General features: G+C 42.4%; 1 protein-coding gene across 3 annotated transcripts in view; it reads left to right on the forward strand.

Annotated features, from left to right (window-relative positions):
• Positions 1-9,682, forward strand: part of NFAT5 (nuclear factor of activated T cells 5) — a 110,156-nt gene extending 100,474 nt beyond the window's left edge. For all 3 annotated transcript variants that reach the window (XM_067536714.1, XM_067536715.1, XM_067536716.1), the window contains 2 exons: positions 5,117-5,363; positions 6,291-9,682. In XM_067536714.1, coding sequence (XP_067392815.1) covers positions 5,117-5,355 — 239 coding nt within the window. In that variant the 3' untranslated portion in view covers positions 5,356-5,363; positions 6,291-9,682. The remainder of the gene's footprint in view (positions 1-5,116; positions 5,364-6,290) is intronic.
• Positions 9,683-17,082: the final 7,400 nt, after the last annotated feature.

The raw sequence follows: 17,082 nt of genomic DNA on the forward strand, positions 1-17,082 counted from the left end.
ATGTTAATGAGGCTAGTAATCCCCAGCTCACTCACTTTGTGTTGATAAGGCTCAAAGAATAGTTGCTAAGTGTATTTGTCTGTATCTTACCTGTGTCCTGTTAGAAGAAACCAGATTAGCTTGTTGATGCTAATTCTTTTTCATGTCTTGTAATGTTACTATACTCCATTGTTTCTCGATCAAGAGGAATATTAACATTTAAATGAAGCTTGGGAAGTAATAATATTGTTGTCCTCATCTCTCTTTGAAACTTGTGATTCCACATTGTGAAACATCTGTAATCTATTTTGGTAGTTTAAATGGCTGTTGCAAAGGGCATTATCTTTGAATGGCCCACTGAATAAAGATCACAGACTATCGGCATATGCTTTCAATCCAAGCCGCATGATGAGGTTGCCAGTCAGCTTGCCAGCCTGCTTCAGTTATAAAAAAGGGACCTTGGGCCTGATCCTGCATCTGTAGTCTGATAAACTTTGGACAGGGAAAGTTTAAGTTGTGGGACTGAGATCTTCCAGATAGTCGTTTAGAATACCCTGGAAAATGTATGGAAAGACTTTAACAGACTCTACCTCCAAGCTGCCTTTGGATTTTGACCTATTGGGATAATTCCAAAGAAACTTTTGCAAACCAGCAGATATACCATCACTGCTATGATCCTGATGTATGAACGATGAAAATTACTCGTGTGTATATATATGATTGCTTAACCATTAATATAACTCTCTTCTTTAATTAATAAATTTGTTATTTTACTAAGGATTAGCTGACAGCGTGATATTTGGGTAAGATCTAAGATTCATATTGACTTTAGGCTAAGTGTCCGATTCTCTGGGATTGGCAGACCTTTAAGTATGGTTAACAGGATTTCAGTAACCCTTCACCGTTGTTAGACGTGGTTGTCTAGATGGACATCAAGGGCTGGAATGCCTAAAGGGGACTGTATTTGGCTTCTTGTTAACCAATGTGGCACTGCAGAAGCTCTTTTGTCACTGGTTTGGTGACTCTAATTATAGACTGAACCACCAGTTTGGGGATTGTCTGCCCTATTTCTTGCAGTCTGCCCTGAGTGTGGCCCATCCAGGCACCCGGCCACCCCCTTCATGATCCCCTCATTTGTTGGTGAGAATGGGTCACTTTCCCAGCAGAATGCTGCCAACGGCATAGCCAGGGACCAGTAAGTGTTGCCCACACTGAAATACCTACTGACAGAACTACGGAACTCCCAGCCCAAGTACTGCGACTATGCTGATGTCTTTGAATAGAAGAATGCAGAAAGCCTCACCCCACATCGGGACTGTGATTGTCTTCTAGAACTGCAGCTGGGGTGAAGATACCCATTTGGATGAATCCATGCAATGTCAGAACCTGAACTGGCTGTGTTGCAAGAATACCTGCAAGAAAACCTGGCCTGGGAATTCATCTGCAAGTCAACTTTACCAGCTGGTGCCCCAGTCCTTTTCATAAAGAAGGACAGCAGCCTCTGCCTCTGTGTTTATTACTGAGCCCTAAATCAGATGACAATCCAGAACCGCTACCCACTACCTCTAATCCCTGAGTTGTGGGACCACGTGGGGGCCTCCCGCGTATTCATTTAACTGGCTCTCCAGGGAGCTTATAATCTCATCCGTATCCGAGAGGGGGAGTTACGGAAGACGGCCTTTTGTTCTTAGTGTGGCGAGTGATTTGAATATGCTTTGCCTATTGTACAGTGCAGAGAGAATGTTTTCTTCATTATAGTTTATTCAGCTAGATCAGTTCAACGACTAGCTCATTCAAAGTTAGGAAAGCGATTGGGAGTTGAAAAAGCACATAGATCCTCTACTGATCTATGAACAAAAACTAGATGTGAGAGGAGATCTACTAGTTCTAAAATCTGGAAGGCCATGGTGACCAGAAACAATCCGTTCAATTCACTACAGATACTTCCAGTGTTTAATAAGTTAGTTTTAAATGCAAAATGTGTTTTGATCAACTTCTTTTCCTGTATATCCAGAACATTTAAAGGTAGTTTAATTTTTTTTAAATGTTGTGTTTATGCGTTTTTAGTTTAATTTGAATTTCAATCCAAATAGAGCTACATACAAATCGTAAAATTAATCATCATGTAGTAAATAGTTAAGCTATAGAATAGCCGAAGTAAATGTGTATAGATATAGTGTATCCTAGTTAGCAAAAGGAAACCCCAGACGTATGGTAAAGACTATATTTAGGTGCAAATCAGAAATAACTAAAAAGTTCAAATGTAAAAAAATCAAGAGTTTAAATCAACGTTTCCCACTCGCTGATTTAAATCATGGTTTTTGTGGGCAGGAGAACATTTGAGCATCAGTGGAGGCCAGGAGCATAGAGTGCATGTAGTCAAGGAGCAAGGAATTGTTTCAAACCACGTCGTGTACGTGTTTACTGAAGTACAAAACAAATCAATCTCTCCTGGGCTGCACGGACCTAAGTGTGTGTGTGTGTGTTGTTTTCCCTATTTCTTCATACATGTTTCTTTAAAGCAGAGGACCCCAAACGATGGGGCATGCCACCCTACGGGGGCACGGAGGAATGTTGGGGGGTCCTGGCAGGGCCTGGGCCAGTCCCAATGGGGGTGGGGAAGGACTGCCACCCTGCCCCGACTCTGCTTCGGCTCTGCCACCCTCCCCATACACCCCCCCAAACTGTGGCTCTGGCCTCAGCCCTGCTCCCAGCCTCAGCTGCTGCAGCCCCACTCCTGCCACAGCCCCCAGCCTCTGTTCCCCACTCAGCTCCCAGCCACCACAGCCCGACTTGGTCCCTGGCTGCAGCAGGCCCCGCTCCTGTTTCGACCCCCGGCCGCAGCCCCCAGGCCCTGTCCCATCTGGGGCATTGTCTCAGCCCCCGTCCTTCAGCCCCCGGGTCCCAGCCCCTCTTCCCGATTTGGCTGCCATGGCCCCGCTCCCCGCATAGGTCCCCAACCACGGCCACAGCTATAATTAAGATTGCATATTCACTAAGCACTGCCTCCACAAGACCTAATTTTCCTTACTTGTAAATATTCTCACAGTTAATTTGTCCAGCATCCTTGACAGAAAAGGTCGTCTGGCTGAGGCCCTGATTTGGGACTTTGCAACAGACACCCTGTGTGACCATGGGCAAGTCATTCAGTCTCTGTGCTGTCTGTGACATGGGGACAATGATCTTGTCCTGTCTGTTTAGCTCCTAGGGACAAGGGCATGTTCACTGTGTGTACTCTGCACAGTGGGACTCCACTGTCATTTGAACCTTCAAGCACTACTGTAATAATCCCACTAATAGACATATGCTCACATGTATGTATAGCTGGATAGCTCCATGCTGAAGAGAATGCAGTTGCATTTTAGAGTCTTTCAGTGGGCTCTGGCTCCGGGTTCAGCAGGTATGAACACAGTTTTTCATTCAGTTTGGTCCACTAACACCTGTGCCCACATTTGAAAGATCCAGATATCTGCTTGTGCAAGTGTTAATGCACTGAAGTTTGTTTGCAGGAGAACATGCATGCATTAGCGGAGGCCAGGAGCATAGAGTGAATGGAGTCAATGAGCAATTAATTTTTTTCAAACCACATCATTTACGTTTACTTAGTTGTTCACTTCTCTTCTTTTCTTCTTTTACACAACAGAAATCAGCAGAAATGCTGTCTGAAATTTTGTAAAGGCAACATCATAGTTGAGAATCTGGACAGTTTAGTTTCCTGATCACACTAGAAGCTTGTTCATCAATAGTATTGACTTCAGTAGTATCTCCTTTGTTCATGTCCAAACTGAAATCCACTCTGTGTCTTTGTGAAATGGGAAGAAAGAGAGAATAAATTCATGTTGGGGCCATGCTCACATTTATGAAGAGAATTGAATAGACTGTAGCAGTTCAGCTCCATTGATTGTTCACTGTCCACTCTCCGTATCTCGTGGGTCTTTATTCTAAATGTAGTGTTTGTATTGTTCCCTTCATGTGAGTCCTGGAGCAGTATAAACTCTGTACTGATTTTTTCATTGCATATGAATGGTGTCTTAAAATTGCACAAACCTAGAGAAAACATGTCCCTGCTCCAGTTCTTTCTCAAGCCTTCTCTTCCTGTTAGTCTTTCAGATCTGTGCGTCACTCCTGCATATGGTCATAACTTAAAAATAAGCAAACAAACTGTATGTAAAATGTGTACAATTCAAAAGAATTCACTAACAAAATTTGTTTGAAAGCAGAACTCATGTCTTTACCTTTGTAAGCCTGGTCTTTCCTATATTACCTCCCTCCCCTCCTCCCCCCACCACTTAGTCCTTTTCTGTGCTCAAATATAAAAGCTCCATGGAACACAGAGCTGTCTTCTACTGTGTCAGTACACGTGTATAGACACACAGTAGTATAACCTGAAATGATAGTCTGAAGACGTACTTTATTCATATCTACCATTGCCTCTGAATACTCTGAAGTAGTTCTGTCGCTTGCATCCTCTGCAGTTGGATCATTGGATGCGTTGCCAGAAGCAAGGGGAACCTGACACCTAATGGCAGTTGCTGATTTATGGCTATCTAGTGTGTAGGTAGATACTGGTGATAGAACGGAAGGAGATGCATGCATAGCTAATGATGAAGGAAGCGGGGCACATTTAAGAATAGTCTTCACATGCTGTAGATGACACACGATGTCCATGCTTTTCTTCCAGTTCTTCCCATTGGTATGTTAATAGTGTGATTTTAACACACAAGCCCAGCTCTTCAAAAGTGTGCGTACTAATTCCATTTTGTTCTTGTACGCTGGGAAACTTGCACACCTAATTTACACATGTGCACAAGCATATGTGCTCTAGCCCATCCTCTTCTGCAGATTTGGGCCTGAATAAAGGTGCTGGCACTAGTATGGTAACAAACGCGTTGAGTGAATTTCCCATTTTAAATATTGCTGTGTGAAGACTTAGATTCTACTCCTGGCTCTGCTACTAGTCTGATGGGTGACCTGGGGCAAGGCACGTCACTGCTTTGTGCCTCAGTTTCCCCACCTGTTAAGTGGGAATAATGATACTGACCTCCTTTGTAAAGCATTTTGCGATCTACTGGTGAAAAGTGCTAGGAATTATCATCATCGTTTTATTGCATTTATGTTTCTTTCTGTCTTCTAACAGACTGTGGCCAGCTCTTAACCTCTGGACCATCTACATTGCCAGATCAGCTGATGGCTATAAGTCAGCCAGGTCAGCCGCAGAGTGAGGGGCAACCAGCAGTGACAACACTTCTGTCCCAGCAGATATCTGAGAATTCTCCAATACCTTCATCTATGACAAACAATCAGAGTATGGAGAAAATTGATGACTTGTTTGTGTCATTACAAAACCAGGGGAACAACATGGCTGGCTCATTTTAATTAGCCAAGTAAGTAGTGAATTTTGGTCTGTGAGTCGTCTTACTAGTCATGCAATGATATTTAGTAAGTTTTTCTATACACCAAAGAGCCTCGTGTTTTAACAGATGATGACTTTGCACTGAAGTCACTGTGAATGCAGCAGTCAGTGAATAGAGCTCTGTGCCCCAGAAGCAAGGGTTACAATGTAACAGTCCAGACTAGGAAGTATTGCTGATCATCAAGAGATCAGAATCTGTAGAAAATAATTGATCACGTTTGGGTTTTGTTCTTGAATTGCTATTCATTGTTGCCATTGCAGTCTAATAATTCTAGTGGCAAAGGTAAGGTGAGTGGATCGCTCCCAGCCTGACCTGGCAGCTTTAGTTGAAACTTTGGGTTTATTGTGCATGTATTAGACTCCACTTTCATCTGTAGTCTTCAAAGCCTTCCCATCGTGCTGAAGTAATCTGTGTGAGAACAAGATACTGCAGGAAAAGATGTTATTGAAAAGGCATCACATGCAGGATCATTGTTAGAACCAAGCCAATACAACAGTGTGATGCTAGGAAGTGTCTGTGGCTGGAAGGTGCCTTTCCCCCCACATCAGAGGTAAAGTTCTTCATGTGCATGAGCATTAAATAGATCAGGGGTCTTCAATCCAGATGGTAGCCACAGCATCTGACTATTTCCAATTTGGGAATTATATTCTGCCTCCCAACCCCCTCGAAGTTTCAGTTGAATGCTGTGCTCTTCACTTTCTGACCTAAACTGTTGTGTAATGATGATGTAAACTGGAAAACAGTTGTCCTATTCTGTCCCAGAGATGGCTGTATTTTGGCACTGGGTGTACATTTTTCTCTGTAATTTGTAAAGTGCTTTCAAATGAAGGAGCTAGGTAAAAGATGAGACTTCACTAGTTACGCCTAACTCGATTTTGTTTTTGTTTTTCATTTCAGAAATTCAGTGAAGGAAAAGACTATTTCAGTATCCCCTCAGACCTTGTGACCTGGACTGGGGTGTATGGAGCTGAATTGTTCTGTCAAAGAATGGCCTGCGTCCAAACAAATGTGTAGACTTCACTCTCTTCTCTAAAGAGCACACGTGCTGCCGCCTGCAGTGTCTAGCAACCGAGGCTGTAACAATAGCATTTGAGACTCCTGAAGCCAATAATGACTGAGAAGCTGTGTTTTGTGTTACAGGGGGTGGAACTGCACTGTTACCACATTCCTGGGCCCCATTAGTCAATGGGCTGCTGTTTTAATTCAGAGCATGACTGCTCAGGTATTATTATTAGAAATAACACGTTACCATGTTTACTTTTTTTTTCTTCCCTTCCTCCTTCACAGCCCACTGTTGAGTGGGAAAGCGTGTGACGCAGGAACATCATGTGCCCTGACTCTTGCTGTGATTCCTGGCATCACTGGCAGGCAGTGAAGGAAGTGCAGTTTTACAGTAGAGCTGAAGGACCATTGCTGAGTATGTTAATCGCAGCAGGTGGTGTTGGTGAGATGTATCAGATGCAGAAAATCTGCTACAACTCTAGGAGCAGCCAGAAAGATGTGGGAGCTTCCCATCTGAGGTTGTGATTAACAGCTTTCTGTGTGTCTGTACTGATGGGTTTAGATATAAACTGCATAGAGTGAGAATTAGGTTGCTCTGTCAGAATGAAGGGGAAACGTCACAGTAAATTGTGTTCTAAAATCCTACCTTGTAAAATACCTTGAACTGAAGGGAGTAGTCTGCCTGGAGAAAACAACTGCTTCTCACCTCTCACTGTTTCTGCATGGATTAGAACTTGAACATTATCCTTTCTCATACTAGGCTGCCCTTTCCTTCTCCATCCCTCAGACTCCCAAATCCTAGAGAAACCCCGCTTTTTCCCATTGTTGCTGATTTAAAGTCTTAAACTTTATCCCATATGGAGGGCAAACAACATGATTTTTCATCATTCTTTAAAACATCACTTCAAGCTGAGCTGCTGCATTTTTGTAGCTTCCTCAGCTCATTGCAGATTTGAAGCATCCTTTTTACTAGCAGTCCCCATAAGCTGTAGCCTCTATGGGCTCCTATATTAATTACAAATAATTCACTTGTGTTTTACAGTATGTAAGAATAACCCACTACAGGCCATGCAGTTGTAGTGTGAGGCATGTGAATTCTTTCAGATGCTCTGACTAGCCCAAGAGAAATGTGGTATCTCACTGCAGCCTCAGGCAGACGTTTTCTTCAGTCTTTTCCCTCTCCTGAGCATAGAAAGCTGTTAACGCAGTTTAGAGCCAACCAGCTGTTGTGTAGCTCCTATGCCTTGGTATAGTGTAGTTGGTATCCTATCACTTTTCATTGTTGTTACTCTAAGTAATGGAGAATAGCCTGTAAATGGTTTTTCAGTTACCTAGTCTGTTTACTGTGTGTTTTTTCTAACTTGTGCACTTAGTTGAGACATGTAGAGTTGTTCTTTGGTTTTGACGGTTTTTCGCATAAGTCAGTCTGTCACAACGTTCGTTTTCTCTTTTCGTCTCTCTTTCTCTCTCTCATGGAGAGACATTGAATTACGTTTTCAGTAGTAAGGCTTCTTGCCGATATGAAGGGAACTTTTCAGAAAGAGACCTGCTCTGGGTCATTTAATTTTGAATACAGTTTTCAATCGTTCAAGTTTTGGATGGTTTATATCTAATGTGTGTTTCATTTTTTTGGAAAGCTATATTTTGTATTTAGGAAATGGTATACTATTTTGCTATTTGTACTGAGTGAGTACATTGGCATAAATATAAAAATTTATATATATACATATATATAAAATATTCTTTTTGCCACACATTTTTGTGGTAAATTTGTGAGTTTGTCTGATGTTCTACCACAACGTGGCATCTGATAACGGTGGGGGTGAGGGTGGGGTTTGTTATGTCTTTACTAAGTATTTAAGTACTTTTTGCAACATAAATAGCTTGTTCGTCTCTGGCTATTCCATCAGGCAATGTATTGTTCTAATTGGCTCTGGACAACTTCAGTATGTTTGATGCCTCTGTCACACAGCAGTGTGATGTTGTAAGGAAGCCCATCTAGACAACTATATGATGGGGTTTCATTCAGAATGAGCCATTCAGTTTTTATTCAGTCATTGTCTATTTAATATTTTATTAGCTCCTTTGTGTTGTATCTTTTAATTTATAATTACACTAAAATGTTTGAAATTTTAATCACGTTAAAGAAAAGTTTCTCTACTTCATAATGTCCAGAGCTGCTTTTTAGCTCTGAACTATACACTTTTCTCCTGCTATGGAAACAGTTAAAATAAAATCCTTTGTTTATGGTTCATGACATGAAAGAGCAGCCTCACAGCACTGAATGAGTGCTGAATGAAGATGCACAGAAGAGTTCTGCACAGCATCAGATTGCATACAGCAGCCAAATGGCTGTGGAAAGCAATGGCCTGCATCAGTTTGTCAGAAACTGGTGACTTCTGCAAGATAGCTTGTTCACAGCGAGTCCCGGAACAAGGATGTTGGGTGATATTTTGATGGCTGCATAGTCCTACAGTGGACAGAATTAGGTGACAGGGATGATAAATTGCCTTGTGTGCTGTTTTGTTTTTTGTTCTGTTCTTTTGAGGGGGAGCATCCTCATGATGAAATGTTGTTGGTCAGTGCCAAGTCACCAGGGACCAATTCTCCATTTAATAAGATTGGTGTCCAAAACAGAGCCTTTTACCAGGACTGCTACAACTCCCGTTGTGGGGGGAACGTTTAAATGTGGGCATATTTTTAGGTTGTTTATTACAAGGGCTGTGTTACCATATTCAAATGACTAAATAATTACATCTCTATTTTCGTTTGTGTCAAATTTACTGTGTCTATTTTAGGTCAATGTTAAATGTATAACATTTTGAACATGTGATTTGGTTACAAAAAGTATTTGTCTTCTGAATGAAGGTTTTGCTCAGTGGTTGACTAGTGCTCATGCAGCTGCTTCAAACAGCTGTTACAAAGGATAAAGAGAGAGGTTCAATGAGCCAGCAAAGGCCTAGGAAACAGCTTCCAGAAGTTGTTTCATGGCAGAAGGACCTAAGTAAAATGTGAACCACACCTTTATTCCTTCAGCGCCCTGCTCACGTGCTGTTTGGATTTCAATAGTTGATTCTGACTTTCGGAGCTTATCCTTTGGGGTTTTTTTTCTTTTACCCCCCAACTTATTTATTCCATAACATGTCTGGGTATTAAAGGGTGAGCGCACAGATTGCTTCGGGAGTTATTGAGAGGCAGGGGAATCAATTCCAGGCCAGTTTAATTTGACAAGTTAGATTATTTAAGGTAAATGAAAATGTGTTCATACACACTTTTGTATCTTGAGTCTTGGGAAGCAGATAGTTTTATAGCTATATGTACTGGATGGAAGCGGGAAAGCTGTAGAACTATATTTGTAGTGTGAATTTTCCATGTGGTGTTTGTCTTTTTCATAGAACCATAGGGTTAGACAGGACTGCAAAGGTCATCTAGTCTAACCCCCTGCCAAGATGCAGGATTTATTGTGTCTAAACCATCCAAGACAGATGGCTATTCAGCCTCTTTTTGAAAACCTCCAGTGAAGGAGATTCCATGGCTTCCCTGGGCAGTTTGTTCCATTGTCCTACTGTCTTTACAGTTAGGAAGCTTTTCTTGAGATTGTCTCCATGATCCATCTCTTAAACCACTTTTAATCCAAAACACACCCAAACACACACATACACACACGCTCTCTCTCTGAACCTAGATTATATTCTCCAGCCTTAAGTCATTTATCCATTAACAACTCCCTGACTTTCCTAAACCCCATTTTTCTGATATTGTCTTTACAGCATGTCTGACATATACTGTACCCGTTTCCTAATAACTGACTAACATCCAGGGAGATGCACCCTTTTAACTACTGTTGTCAGTGTGTCGTCTGCCTGTGTCCTGTTGTCAATATGTAAACAACACCACTGTATTAAAAAGAAACTGTTAAACAATTATTCCTTTAGTGATGAATAAAGTATGTCGTTAACACTTAAGTTGTAGAAAAAATGGACAGGTATTAGCTGAACATTTTCTATGGCAGGAGCCAATTATCAACACTTTCCACTTCACCAGACACTCCACTTGTTGCAATCATTGTCTTATACTGTTTCAGTGGTTATCAAAGCCAAATGCTCTACTTTTATTTCCTTTGTCAACAAAAACAATTCAAGAAGCCGTTTCAGCCTAGCTGGTCAAAGTAGACAGCTAACCAGCAGGCCTTTTCTTTGGCTAATTTTATGTTATTGGCAGTGTGCTCAGAGCTTGTGAACAGATGCTTTATATTTATACTAAATTAAAATAAACAATAGGTTAGTGTCTGTCAGTCTTGACAACCTCCCTTCTTCTGATGCTTACACCAAGGGCATGTCCAGTTGCACCGATGCACATTTCTCTAATCTAGATGGGCCTTGATTTTCCAGTGCTCCTGCTGTGACTTTGATGAGGACACATTGACCAAAAAGCAAACATATTCTATTGCTCTGGTAAAATTTTTAATTCAGATTGTCCTTTCAAAGCCTTCAGAAAGGACAGACCACACGGGAGCTCAGTCCATTCTCTGACATCGCCTAAACAACCATATGAGCAGCAGAAAAGATGCTTTGTTATAACATTTCTTCATTGGAATAAAGAAATTAGAAGAAACACCCCAAAAGGTCAAACTTCTGTGAATTATAAAAATGAGAGAAACGAGGTGGGTGAGGTAATATCTTTTATTGGACCAACTTCTGTTGGTGAGAGAGACCAGCTTGCAAGCTACACAGGGCTCTTCTTCAGAGCTGGGAAACGTACTTGGAGACTGTCACTGCTAAAAGTCAGGCCAAACAGATAGAATATATATAACTACTTACGCTAAACCAAGGTCCATTTAAGGTTAGCAGCCTGTAGTCATAGGACAAAAAGGGGGGTTTAGTGGATTAGATTTGTTGTAATAAGCCATAAATGCAGTGTCTCTATTAAGACCATTACTTTAGTGTCCAGCGAAGTTATGAAGTTAAGCTCTCAGGCTTGTCTTTTGAAAATGTTGTACAGGTTTCCTTTGAGGATGAGGACTGATAGACCTGGGAACTTAAATTCATAAATTTGCTTAATGTTAACGGGCCCCTTCACCTTGAATCTCTTATACTATTGATACTAAACTGCTGTTCAATCTTGTATGTAGCTGTGACACTCTGAGTACCTTACCCAGACCTGAGGAACAAAAGCTTGAGTTTCTCACCAACAGAAGCTGGTCCAATACAAGGTATTACCTCACCCACCTTGTCTTTCTGATATCCTGAGACCAACACGGCTACAACAACACAATGCGTACAAAAATGAGAGAAGTTTAACTTCAGAATTTTATGTTCAGTTGCACCTCACATATTGCTCTGTTACTTAACAATTATCAGGCCATCTGTTCAAAGCATGTATCCATTTGCATATCTCTCTAAACTAGTATGTATCTGAACAATGGAAGCAACAAGCCTGGAGAGGAATTGCTTAGTGGTCTCTGAACTGGGAAACTATAGGTTGAATGTGAGAAAAGGGAAATTGAACATTGGAAGAGGAAAAGAATTCTCCCAGTGAGAGAGCTTTCTGTGGAATAGCTTTTTACCAAGGGAGTGGTGGATGATCCATTACTTGAGATCTTTAAAAGCTAGCTGGGTCAACAGCCAAGAACACATTGTAGAGCTCTTAAATGTCGAATGCTGATGAGTCTTTTGGGACAGATCTTGGTAACTCCATGCTAAAATATTGAAGCATGCAATTATGGTAATTGCGTGTGCAAACACAGGCACATTTGTGTACAAATAGCTGCCTACTAATAGCCACCTTAGTGAACTCTTATTTGATATGTGATATACACCGCTTAGACACAATAAAAGATTAGACACAGCAGAGAAAATTTGGTAACAAGGACATATAAAATTCTCCAATTTAGTCTGTGCTTTTGAGAGACTGTAGAAAAGACTTTTTCCCTTATATAATCTCTTGTATATATGTAAACATCCTAGACTTGTACATTTGTATATAGTTGGAATAAGAGATTGTTATACTAGAGCAAGGTGGGTGAGGTAATATCTTTTATTGAACCAACTTCTGTTCTTGGACAATAAAAGAAGAAGGTGGTCCAATAAAAGATATTACTTTACCCGCCTTGTGAGTCTCGTATCCTGGGACCAATGCGCCTACAACAACACGGCAAATAATCACTATACCATTTAGTTTATTATAAATACATAGATATTGTTATAGTAACATTTTTTAACTTTCAAAGAACATGATTATTCTTAGTGTGCACTTACCAAGGTCTCTTCAGTCACTCAGTAATAGCTGTACAAACGTGTAAATACTGCCTGAGTGGGGAGGGATTCGTAGTGTAACGCTATCCCAGAAACATGTTGTGCTTTACACTACAGCAATTCACTAAAATACATTGGATTAAGGTGAAATAACTATTTGAAACATCCCTGTGCTTTTCTATTTTTTCTATGTAGTTTTATTAACCTTTAGTGAATTTGATATTCGTGAATTGTATGGAGCTGACAGCCCTGGAAATCGCAGTCCCTGGATGGGCCCAGCAATACAGGCTTAATTTGCCTCACTCCTTGTTCTGGAGGGACCACTTCCCAGGACTCCGTTTCCCAGGCCGTCTCCATTCTTGGCCTCTCAGCAGAGGCTACCAGACCACAATGGTGGGTTTTGTGTTAAGGATACATGCCCACCAGGAGTTGGAATGATCAGAGTCCTCCATTTCCAGCAGGGGTCACCAAACATCTGTCAAGTGGTAAAGATTTCTACCCCATTGCTGAGCTGGGCTGGATTTAAACCAAGGACCAGGACCTTGCTCTTCAGCTCCTTCCTCTTCCATTTTTCTGATTTTTGCACCTAAGGAAAGGGGCTCAAAAAACAAGTGTTGCTTGTTCTAAGCAGTAAGTTTTATTTATTTATTTATTGAAGCAATCTGACTAGGAAGTTCCCCCCAGTGCTGTCAGGCTGAGCGGGGAGCCATGTACTTGCCAGTACTTACTTCTTAAAGAGTAAGAGATTAAACTCTTAACAGGAATGTGGGTTCTTGACAGAAATGAAGAGCTGTGTGTTTTAGCTCCCACTGCTTTTCCTGACCCATTCTAATTTGACAATAGACTAATCACCCAACCTCGTAATTTTGGCATGTTTGATTCAAACCACCTCTGCTAGCTCCCTGGCAATCTCCAAGACCAGTGGCCTGCCTTCTCTTTTCTCCCTTAGTCATGAGTGCTTACCTGGGCCTGTCCTCCTCCTGCTGTGCCTTAGAAACGCTGTGCTCCTCCAGTCTGGGAAACTGTCCCACACAATGCACACCCCGTTCAAACCAGCCAAAGGGTCTCGATGCTCCTCCTTTCAGCTGCAGAATTCTCATTCGCCCTCCCTTTACAAGTGCTTGCTTCAGACGTCTGACAGCTGTGAAATCCAACCACAAGTCACCCCTGTGCACCCCAAACAGATACTTGTTCTGGTCTCCCCGCCATTAGCGAGAGACATCCTTAGCTGGTGTAAATTGGCATAGCATCATTGAAGTCCATGGAGCCACCCCAATTTACCCTAGCTTATGGCTGGTGCAGAGTGTCCACTTTATGCATGTGCTCCACCTAGGAATAAGTTAGGATTCTGAGCAGGGTTAGCCCCAGCATTTCTGGATGTTATGGGATTGGGATCAGGATCCTGTGTCCTGCTAAAAGGATCATTACCAACCTGAAACTTTTCTGTGCTGGCTATTTGATAGAAATAGCTTTTGAGTTTTTCCCCACCCAGCTCCTGTTTTTAATCGGTAAACTCCAAACAGCTTCAAATTAGAGCCTTCTACCTCTGTTAATCTCTGCATAAACTTGACACGCTTGTGTCAGTAATTCTTTCCTGAGTGGTTTATCTGCCTTTCTGCCATGTTTTTGTTGGAGTGCACAGATCACCACTGAGCTGTCTTTTCTGTTGTCCTGCAATGTGAAAATAGCACCAGATATTCCTTTGTGCATTTCTGTGTATATGGCTTTCGTAGTTGGGATCTTCAGAGCACTGATAACAGGTGTTTTCAGTTTATTCTATGAGGGGATATTTCATTTGCTTCTATGTTTTTAGCTATCCTGTAATAACTTGTTGAATATTAAAATAAAAATATTTTGCTTCTATTGGGACATTTGTATACTCGCAACTATATTTCTGTAAACAGCTGCAGTCAAGAATAAAACATTGAAAGTTTTCATTTTGCAGTGTGAACACCTGTCATATTCTTTCAAAGGCAGCTTCTCTCTCGCCCCATGAAAAAAGCAGGACTTGATCAATCTGGCTGGCTGGTCGGTCATGGCAGTCTTCTGGCTCGGAGCTGAGCTAACACAGGCAAGACTGAGGCCAGGCTGATCTCCAGCTCAGACACACCGGTTGGAATTGTTACATAAGCAAATATTCTTTGCAGCAAAAGTTTTAGTGGCTCATTTTGACCTCATAACTGGTTCTCCCAACTGCAGAGTGAGCTACAGAGGGGGCAAAAATGGTGTTAAGTTATTCAAAAGTGATCTAATGGAGATTCCTGCCCCTATTGGCCTCCTGATATTGGCTGAGGAAGCAGCTTGGGCCAGGTTGTAAGCTCTGTCATTGATACTTTTCCTTCATGGGGGATACAATTGACAGCCAGTCTGGAAAGAACAGTAAAGATGGCTGTGGCCATTCTTTGGAATGGTGGACTCAAGACAAATCAGAGGGTCTCTAAGCCCGATTAAAACCTTCCCCACAAGTAGAAGGATCATAAATGTAGACAGCATAGCAGGGACTTGCATCCAAAACAAGGGGCGTTTCTAAAAGGGGACCCACTGCTTGGTGGTTAGTCCTAGTGTGGGCTGAGACCTCCTGAAGAGCCTATGGGGAGAGCAGCAGTAGGCAATCTATGCCCTCACATCATCCTGCTGGGTAAACAGAGGTTACATGAAGAAGTATTTGTCTAGAGACTGGGGACCAGAGACAGCGGGTACATCCATGGATCTCTTTGCCTCAGGAAGCAAGGGTCAGCTATCGCAGGACTGCTCCAGACGCAGGAATTGAAGTTGTGAATGCTTCGCCCCCCCTTGCATTCACCTTACAGACTTCTTTTGGAAACGAGAAAATCAGGGGGGCCTGGATAACCAAATCCTTTCCCTCTGAAATGCTTCTTCCAGATAGTAAATTGTGGCTGCCACCTGGTGGTAAAGCTTCTGCTGCTGTACTGAGCCTGACGACAAGGAGAAAAGAGCAGCCACAGCACCCAGGGCCGCTATTCCCAGCGGTGACCCCAGAAGTTAATGCGAACTTCCCACTGCTCCCTTGGTCCATAACTGCAGCAGTAGAGTTGTAATACTGTGTCCTTCATAGGCTTGCCGCAGCACTCTCAGCTCTTTACAAACATTACAAAATGATGTCACAGGACCTTCAGGACATATGGGTAAGTCATAGCCCCATTTACAGGTATTAAGAGTCACACAGAGAATAATCTCCGTCCAAAAATATGCAATGGGCACTGTATTTCCAGTACAGACAGGAAGTGCTAATATTATACAAGGCACTGGTGAGACATCATCTGGAATACTGTGTGCACTTTTAGAAAGATGAATTGAAATGGGAACAGGTGAAGAGAAGGAACAAGTAGGATAATCAGAGGAATGGAGAACCTGTCTTACAAAAGGAGACTTAAGGAGCTTGGCTTGTTTAGACTAACCAAATGAAGGCTGAGGGGAGATACGATTGCTCTCCCTAAATACATCAGAGGGATAAACACCAGGGAGGGAGAGGAGTTATTTAAGTTAAGGGCCTATACTGCCACAAGAACAAATGGATACAAACTGGCCATCGATAAGTTTAGGCTTGAAATGACACAAAGATTTATAACTCTGAGGACTGGCGTTCTAGAACAGCCTTCCAAAGGAATAATGGGGGCAAAAACCTAATTTGTGTTAAGACTGAGCTTGATAAGTTGATGGAGCGGCTGGTATGATGAGGTTGCCTACAATGGCATAACTGCTAATGGCAAATATCTCCCATGGCTGCAGCTGGGACACGAAGTGGGGAGGGCTCTGAGTTGTTACAGCGAATTACTTCCCAGATGTGTGGCTGGTGAGTCTCACCCACGTGCTCAGGACTAACTGATCACCATATTTTGAGTCAGGAAGGAACTTCCCCCAGGTCAGATTAGCAGAGGGCTTGGGGGGTGGGGTCACTGCAGCAGGCCAGGTCAGTAGATGGTTTGAACCACAGTAAATAGTGGATTCTCTGTAACTTGAAGTCTGTACCTCAAGATTTGAGGACTGCAGTAACTCAGCCGGAAGTTATGGACCTCCTACACAAGAGGATGGGTGAGGTTCTAGGGCCTGCCATCTGCCAGGTCAGACTGGCTATTGAGGATGGTCTTCTCTGGCATTAAAGTCTGTGAGGTGGAGTCCTCCAACCCAGCAATATCAACCTCCCCCAAACGAGCCCAGGCTCTAGAGAGCACATGGTGCGGCTATGAGGCCTGAAGGGCACCCTCTGCCCCCCAGGACGAAGATGTGACATAAATACGCAGTTACAACAGGAAACAATCTTTATTGAGTGTCATCATTTTATACGTGAAGAGAGCTAGACTGTATGCCACCACGGACATCAGCGCAGCAAACAGCAACCACCACCTCATTGTAGGGAGCCAAGATTCCCATTTCGTCCCACTTGCTGATGCTCTTAGAGCCCAGAGGATTAA

This window comes from Emydura macquarii, unplaced genomic scaffold (genome assembly GCF_026122565.2).
Source record: "Emydura macquarii macquarii isolate MOO-44397 ecotype Brisbane River unplaced genomic scaffold, CSIRO-AGI_Emac_v2 contig_3647, whole genome shotgun sequence".
NCBI classification, from domain to species: domain Eukaryota; kingdom Metazoa; phylum Chordata; order Testudines; family Chelidae; genus Emydura; species Emydura macquarii.